The sequence below is a fragment of the Macrobrachium nipponense genome, chromosome 3 (assembly GCF_015104395.2).
Source record: "Macrobrachium nipponense isolate FS-2020 chromosome 3, ASM1510439v2, whole genome shotgun sequence".
NCBI classification, from domain to species: Eukaryota; Metazoa; Arthropoda; class Malacostraca; order Decapoda; family Palaemonidae; genus Macrobrachium; species Macrobrachium nipponense.
The window spans coordinates 109,971,160-109,979,951 of record NC_087202.1 but is presented as its reverse complement, the minus strand read 5'-3'; the positions used below and the strand labels follow the sequence as shown (position 1 = coordinate 109,979,951).

The window sequence follows — 8,792 nt, the reverse complement described above, 5'->3', positions numbered from 1 at the left end:
GGCCTTTTATCTTCAAGTGATATTTTGACTTGAAAACACATCGTATAACGTAAAATAACCTTGTCCTATATCAATAGAGATACATTTACGCTAACTAGAAGCAAGTAAATCGCTCTGATTTCAGTTCAATACAGCAAAATAAACTTACCTTGCAATTGCCCTCAGCTGATTTCCAAACCAAAACATTGATTGCTGTTTGTATTTTATAATACAATAGTAACATGAAAATGCATACAATATTATTGGATGGTGTGAAACATAGTATAACTTTGTGCCAGAAAACCCTAAAAGATTTGAAAGAAAATAAAGTGTCTGGGGTTTGAACGAATTATTTGTTTTTACATTATTTTAGATAGGGAAAATTGATTCAGGTTACGAATTTTTCAAGTCATGAACAACGTCCTCGAACGAATTAAGTTTGTGAACCGAAGTAGCACTGTATTTAATTTACACAAAATTTTGAAAACCAATAAATTACCTAAAGAATTAAAACACTTTTGCAAGGTTTCTCGAGAATTTGGAAATGTGTTTGTGTTTGCATGCCTGTGAAAAATTTGCATATTATAATTGTAGTTAGGTTCCAAGGAAAAGTTCATGCTATTGTGAATTTGCGTAACTTGAACCACGTAAAATTGAGGTATTACAGCTATTACTGTACACCTTTCAGCCCTTTTTATTGTCAATTTCCTTTTCAGCATTGAGTGTCCTCATAGGTCTTGGTGCTTGGCCTGCGGCCTAAATTCTGTATTCTATCTATCTGTCATAAATGTTGATTATTGTTATTTGTTTTGAAGGTGCAATCCTTTCTGGAAAACCTGAATGTCACAAGGTAAAGGCTCCAATATGAAAAGCACAAAAGTGAAATAGGATATATAAGAGGAATAGCATATGAAAACAAACCACATACAAGTAATACTTAGGTCTTAACAGCAGGATAAATCTTTGGGCACCAGCGGGAAACTGGTTAAAACAACAAGAAATTTAAAATGCAAGGAATCTTGGCATCTGGCATCCAATACATAGTGAGAGGGAAGCGAGTCAGAAACCACCCTTGAACCTAGTGGCACATCAGTCTTTCTTCAACTGCCTTGGAGTGGTGGAGAACTCCCTTTTGCATACTGGGAACAACCTGGGTTGTTATGCATTTCCTCCATTCTGCCTGTTCCATCATGTCTTGAACAGAGTACTAATGGGTTCCGAAGTCTTAGGATGACCGACCCTAGTATCTCCTTGTGGCCCCAAGCTAAGTGGCTGAGAGAGATTCCACCTTAGCACAACCTTCTCTGCCAGTCTCGGGTGGAGAGATACCACCAATCAGTAGGATCTTTATCTCTTCATATCTTGAGTTTGTCTAGTATCTCATACATGTGAGAGATCTTTCTTGCTGAGCAGCAACTCGGATGTAAGGCTACTTCAGTGGATCTTTGTCAGCTGTATACAGTATGTACAAGATGAGCCGTCCGGCTGTAATTGGTGCCATCGAAGGGATTTCTCTCCACTCAAGTTTCTGTTTAGTAGATAAAGATATTCTGGATCTTTTTCAGAACAGAGGAAATTCTTTCTGTTATACTGGCAAGGGGGTACTGAACTGACTTGTGATTAGGTCATCTGAAAGATTTGGACATCACTCCACCTTTGGAATTCTCTATGTGCTTCAAGAGCTTTGAGTAGTCTTGTTCACCTGGGAAACTCAGACCTATTAAGCTGGATCATAGGTTATTGATATCATTTGCAAGTTCAATAATCTTACAAGGAGGACACAGGCTCCATCTTCTGTGACCCCTACACGCAAAGAGGCCTTGCTCTGCTCGAGACAGGATGCCAAAGCATTGTTTGAGTTTGCATGTTTGGGTCATGCTCAATCAATTTTGTAGCATGTTAACGCTCCCGTCTCAGGACAGGATGGCTCCCTGTGTTCAAATAGTTCATTTAAGCTCCTCCCCCCTCTTCTTGTGCAGCATAGGAAGTAGGGTGGGTAGAGTGGGGTAAAAGGCCTCCCCCTATTTTCTTGAGTATTACATATCATAGCAACTTAGTCAGGTGATCAGTATAGCAACACCTTCTGCCTGAAGCTTTCTATACCAAACAGCCAGGGAGAACTAGAATGGGACACAACCAGCACGCATTTTTCTTCTTTGGACATATTTCATGTAAGTATGCGTGCTATATCAGGGATATCCTGTGCGGACATCTTGTCAGTAAAGTCAGTACTTTAACTACAGTTACTTTAAATGAGAACTAAGAAATATTTTGCAATGCAATCCTGACTTGAAAACTCAATTGAGGTACAGGTGGATTTAGTTTTCTTAAAAAATGGAAGGTGGGGTAAAAGGCCCACCACGCTTTGGGGCAAAAAGCCCTGGGGTCTTTTTACCCCATCTGATCAGTTGGACGTGTAACCAGTGGTGAAAGAGGACAGACTACATCTTATTTGTGCAATGAATGCAGCTGGAGATTGTCCTCCTCTTATGTTTATATTTGCCCGTAAAAGGATGACTTCACTACTTATGATTGCTACATGCACAGCAAATGGATGGTCTAATGCTGATTGTTTCGTAGACTGGCTACATCACTTTGTAAAAATTGTTTAGCCAAGTCGAGCAGAAAAGCTCATTACAATTCCAGATGGCCACCACAGTCACAGGACTTTACCCAGAGAGAATGGAGTAATGTAAAAAAAATTAGTCTACCTTTTTTACTTGTGTCATTCTTGTTCTTATGTAAAATTTATCCATTATTTCTTTTATTTGTGTTATTCTTGGTGCTAAATAAAGAAAGTAAATTTATTTCTAATTGTGTTGTTACAGCTGTCAAGTAGGGGAAGTGTCAACTTATTTTACAAGTTTGCTAATTTCAGTTCCTATGAATACCAAAAAGTTCCTAGGTTTTACAAGAAACTAAGAATTCTAAGATTAATTACTGTATATTTTCCAACAGTATTCTTGAAAATTTTTGTGTGGAAGGTTGAATTTTCTATATTTAGCAAGAATAGATGCCTATTTTGCAATATAAGTGGATGTTTTTATGAAGTACCAAATATCTTAGGTATGGGGCAAAAAGCCCCCACCCTGGGCTTCTTACCCCACCCATGGGGTAAAAGGCCCTTTTGTTCTTTTTTTTCAGGTCATGTTTTTACTTTCCTAAATTGCTGACAGCTTCTCATGTTTATGATCATTGATACACCAATAACAAAGCTTTCTAGAACTATCTCTATTAGGTCAATAGCTACAATATTGTAGACAATATAAGCATTTCTCCTTAAGGGGGGCCTCTTACCCCACTCTCCCCTACTATTTGATGAACATGGCTCAGCTGGTGTCTTGCCGAGTTAATTCGGACTTGATCCAAATAAAAGCTGGCCTAACTGTGGATCAGGTGAGGGTTGAGGTCCTTTTGTTGTCCTTTCAAGAGGCCTTGACTTTAGAGTTGACTGCTTCTTCTGCCTTCCAGACTGTGTTGTGGCTGGACTTGTTGTCATCTGCAGTGGCCAGGATAACTTTGTGTCGTCCTGAAGGAGGTTCCATCATCACGCCTTCCTTCATCATGTTGCTTCAGCATCCCTTTTGGTCCTGCTCCTCTAAGCCAGGAAAGGGGGCGAGTGGAAGAGGCAGATCTGGTCGTTCATAGTGAGGGCGTCACTCTCTACCTGTTGCCACAGGTGGGGGGATGCATGGCAGGCCATTGGGTCAAGTGGCAATACCATGGAGCAGAGAAGTGGGTAGATGTCCTTTGGGTCGGGTATCTGCTACCATTCAACTTCCCTCCCCCTCTCTCGGATCATCCCCTCCTCAACCTGACTTATGCTTGAGACTCTCCAAAGTACTTAGCTCTCAGGGAGGAAGTGTTGAAGATGTTGGACATCCAAAGTACTTAGCTCTCAGGGAGGAAGTGTTGAAGATGTTGGACAAGGGTGCAGTGAAGGAAGTTCGTCGTGCCTCACTGGGGTTCTGCAGTCGGATCTTCCTGGTTCCAAAGGCTACGGATGATTGGAGACAAGTAATAGATCATTCCACGCTGAACCTCTGTCAGGAAGACGAGGTTCAGAATGGAGATGCTCCAGACAGTTTTGGCAGCAGTAAGGCAGAATGACTTCATGCTGTCAGTAGACTTGAAGGAAGCTTACTTACAGATCCCAATTCACCCTTCATCCAGGAGATTCCTTCACTTCAGCCTTGGAGAGTAAGTGTTCCAGTTCAAGGTCCTTTGCTTCGGTTTGACTATAGCCCCTCAAGTATATACAAGGATCTTTACCCTGATTTTGACATGGGCCAATGCTCAGGGGTTTCGCCTGTTGCGATACTTGATGATTGGCTGGTCTTAGCAAGTTCTAGGGAGAAGTTAGTTCGGGACAGGAACCATCTTCTCCAGAGTTGCCGAAGCCTAGGCATCGTAGTAAACCTGGAGAAGTCCAATCTGTTCCCCAGCCATAGGATTCTTTACCTGGTTATGGTAATAGATGGTAACGTCAAGGGTTTTTCTGTCAGACCAGAGATTGCAGAAGTTCAGGACTGTGCGATCCTTATTTGCTCAGGTCGAAAAGCCAGCTCTCCAGTTGCAGGTTCTCATCAGTATCTTGTCATCCCTCGAGAAGCTGGTCCCTCATGGGCGTTTCCACATTCACTATGCAGTGGAGACTGAAGGAGTTCTGGTGCGCAGCGGGAGATTCCCCTCAACAGCAGATAATTCTATTGAGAGAGGTAATAAGAGACCCTTGGTGGTGGTTGGACGACCAGAACCTTACGGTGGGTGTCCCTCTACACTAGCCCCCTCTGGATGCTTCCACCGAAGGTTGAGAAGCTCATCTCGAAGAGCTCCTAGTCTAGGGTGTATGTATTGCAGAGGATAAGCTGCTTCACATCAATGTGTTGGAGTTGAAAGCAGCTTTCCTGGGTCTGAGTGAGTTCTGAGAGAGGGTGGAAGGTCACTCGGTTGTTCTGATGTCAGACAATACCACTGTGGTGGCCTATGTGAACAAGCAGAGGGGCCTGGTGACTCATCAGCTCCACTCGTTGACAGTTGAGATGCACCGATGAGCGATCAACAACTCAGTCGTGCTCATGACCAGAACGAGTGTACTGGCCAACAAGCTAAGTTGTCACAGTCTCAAGTCCTGGTTACAGTGTGGTCCCTGCATCCGGACATAGCGGAAAGGCTGTTTCACCTGTGGGTAAGACCCATGTTAGACCTCTTTGCCTGCTTCAACAGGAAGCTGGAGGTCTGCTTCTCGGTGGCCCCAAACCGTTTCGCCTTCACGAAGGACACTCTTCAGCACCCTTGGGGCAATCTAGAGGTGTGTGCCTTCCCTCCGTTCTGCCTGATCTGTCAGATCCTGAACAGTAATTAGTTCCAGGAATCTCAGGATGACCTTAGTGGCTGCTCTGTGGCCCCAGGTGGACTGGTTCCCAGACCTTGTCTCTTCTGTCAGCAGTTCCGAGAGAGATTCCCTCTTGGCACAACCTTCTTTGCCAACCTCATGTTGAGAGGTTCCACCAGTCAGTAGAGTGCCTATCTCTTCACGGCTGGAGACTCAAAATCCCTCTGTACATGATGACAGATTTGCCTCATTTTTGTTTCCCTCCCTGAATAAGTTTGTGGAAAGCAATCTGCTGGAGTTATTGCTTTGTCCTGTCAGAGCTCTGTGTTGCTATCTAAAAAGAACCTGAGGCCTAGGTGTCATAGACTTTTTGTTAGCATGGACTGAACCAAGAAAGAATTGTCCAAGAATACCATTTCTTTGTGGTGTCATGAGGTGATTAAACAGGCATACTCATCACCTTCAAGTTTTGTCACGGATACTGTGCATGCGTGAGCACATGACATCAGGGGTTGGGTTCCTCTCTGGCTTTTAAGAACTTGTTTATTCAAAGGATTTTGAATGCTGGTTCCTGGCTTTGGCAAACCACTTTCACTTCCTTCTACCTGAAGGATATTGCCCACAGGTCCTTAGACACTTTATCCTTGGGTCTGGTGATGGCTGCCCAACAAGTTGTGTAGTTCATCCAGTGCCCCTGACGGGACAGTTAGTATTTTACCTAAGATGATTGTGTGGAAGAGAGAATAAGTGAGTTGACTGGAATCCTTTCTCTTATTTTCCTTTCTTCCTACAGGCAGGTTGAAGACGAGACACATCATATCCTGGAACTTGTCTGATTCAGGTGAGTGAGGCTGCCATACTGCTTCACTTTTTTGGTTTGTATTCCTTGCAATAGACAAAAATGCTTCTCAGTAGCATTTGCTCCTCTCAGCAAGGGGATGGGCTAATGGTGACAAACCTCTTGTGGCCAGGGTTTGTTACTTGAACAGAAAGAGTTCTCATGGTCTTCCATGAATGCAATGAATATGGCCATGTATTGTTGTGTTTAATCACAGAGAGCTGAGTTTTTAGATACTCGAATATCTCTATTCTCTCACAGGCTCCAGCCCTCCTTTAGAACTCAAACTTCTAAGAAGGATAGTCAGGTGGACTGAACCCCCAATCAGTTCAGGGTACTTATACCTTCCTCCAAATATAAGTCTATCCTATTGTTAGGACTAAGGGTTTGTTCTGCATATGAACAGATAACAAATTTTTAATCAGTTTGTATTTTTCATAACTAACAAACCTGAGGTCTTAACGTTGATTGCCCACCTCTAGCCACCCCTCTCATATCCTAGGATGGAAGAAAGACTAAGTGTGTCACAGGATGCAGACGTGGTCAGTGACCAGTCTTTTCCTTGTATATGCATTGTTGCCAGATGCCATAGATTCCTTGCATTACAATCTTTGGTTGTTTTTGACTGGTTTCCAGCTGGTGCTAAAAGATTTTCCTATTGTTAAGACCTCCGGTTTGTTAGCTATGAAAAATGCAAATTGATTAAAAGTTTGTCATTTTAAAATGTAAAACCTTGATTTTATGTCTCATTAGTTTTATTTATAATTAGAATTGCGTTTTAGATCTGCTGTAGCATAATTTATATAATTATTTTTCAGAAAGTACTCACAAACCAACATTAAAAGAAGAACAAGATTTATCAAATTTAAAGATATAATTTCACTGTTCATCAAAGTACCTAATTCTTTTGTCACTTTGATACCAAGGTATCTTGTTTCATTTCTTATTGTTTGATGATTTATAAACTAGTATAGGTTTTGGGAAATATTAATGAAGATTTTTCTTTCACAGCAATGTTTTGCCTAAACAGTGAAACCCAGACATTTTGGTTCAATCCAAACTGTTTTGAGAGTGATGCCCAGTTTACTTTAGTTGGCATTGTTTTGGGCTTAGCTATTTACAATAATGTGATATTAGATGTACATTTCCCACCTGTGATGTACAAGAAGCTATGTAATAAACCTGGTTCCTTCCATGATCTTCGAGACTGGAATACGGTAAGTGTTATGATCATTTATTCTATTTATTTTTGTGTTGAATTGATGCTGAAAGTTTTGAAGATATTATAATGTAAATTATTAGATATAGATTTTTAAAGATTTAGTTTACTTAGGCTTAACTGATTAAGCCCAAACTGATTTGTATAACTAACTGATTGTGAGCTGTGATTAAAAGATGTGCAGGCTGAGTAGTACCATTAGACAGAGCCCTGCTTGCCTGCACTGACTGTCTCATTTCTGTCACTTTCATAAACTTTGCTTAGTCATTGTTATTGGAATTGTCATGGAAATTTTTATATTTCTTCATTTGCATCCTTGTATAAGTTTTTTATTGTTGTTGTAAAAGTTGTAACTTTTAGTGCTAACGTTTTCCTGCCATTCTTATTTATTTTCCAAGTCTGGCCTTTACATATATTGCATATATCAATGCATGTAGTACTAGGATTACTGTAAATGTAGTCATTTATTTGCTCTTATACCACTACTGAAAAAAGGATTAGTAGTTGTGTACAAGTGTTGATTTTAAAAAGGTAACTAGCTCATATCTATGAAACAGAAAATTATTTTAAAAAGATATATTTCTTATTTGTATCTGTGCTGTGGACATAATAGCTTAATAAATATCACAAGCAGAAAATCATAGAAAATGTCTACCTAGGGAGGCTGGTTGGTTGTGTGTATGCCCCGTTTTTTGTCTTCTAGGTCTTTCTCAGCAATTGCGCTCCGTTCTCCCTGTCTGTCATCAGACATGTATTTTTTTAAGAATCCTCTCCGTTCTTTCACTGTTTTTCTGCTACATTTATGAATCTTCCTCTCATAATTAACTGATTGCTGCCAACACAAGTCTGTGGCTGGAGTTTTCATATATTTGTATTAGTATTATGGATAAAACTTTATCCAGTTGTTAAACAAAATTGCCGAAAATAGTGTTTTTAAAAAAAATTTTTTTCTTTTTTACACCTGCACGTTACGAATTCATGCATCATTTTGTGATAATATTTTCTCTGTGTTGCTTTGATCGTTTTACAATACATCATTTTGTGATAATATTTTCTCTGTGTTGCTTTGATCGTTTTACAATGTGTTATATACCAAATTGATCATAATTTAGTGTACAATACAATGAAAAAAATTAACTTGTTAGCTTTAACCGTTTTGCTCACTGCACGATTTGTAAACTATTATATATGAAATTTATTTTTGCGTGGTCATATATTTCAATATTTATATATGATAATGATATTTTTTTCATTTCTGATGGTTGCATACTAAACTTCAGGCAATGACAAAAAAAGGAGCCAAAAATAAACTCTTAAACTTGAAAACTAAGCGTGCTGTGATATTTAAAAAAAAAAAAAAAAAAAAAAAAAGAAAGAAACTTTCCGCTTCAGCGCTCACTTCCGAACCCCGCCGGCATACG

General features: G+C 40.1%; 1 protein-coding gene across 5 annotated transcripts in view; it reads left to right on the top strand.

Moving 5' to 3' along the window:
- LOC135221954 (ubiquitin-protein ligase E3A-like) overlaps positions 1-8,792 on the top strand; it is a 173,256-nt gene that overhangs the window by 129,631 nt on the left and 34,833 nt on the right. For all 5 annotated transcript variants that reach the window (XM_064259998.1, XM_064259999.1, XM_064259996.1 and 2 more), the window contains exon 5: positions 7,164-7,369. In XM_064259998.1, the coding sequence (XP_064116068.1) occupies positions 7,164-7,369 (206 nt within the window). The remainder of the gene's footprint in view (positions 1-7,163; positions 7,370-8,792) is intronic.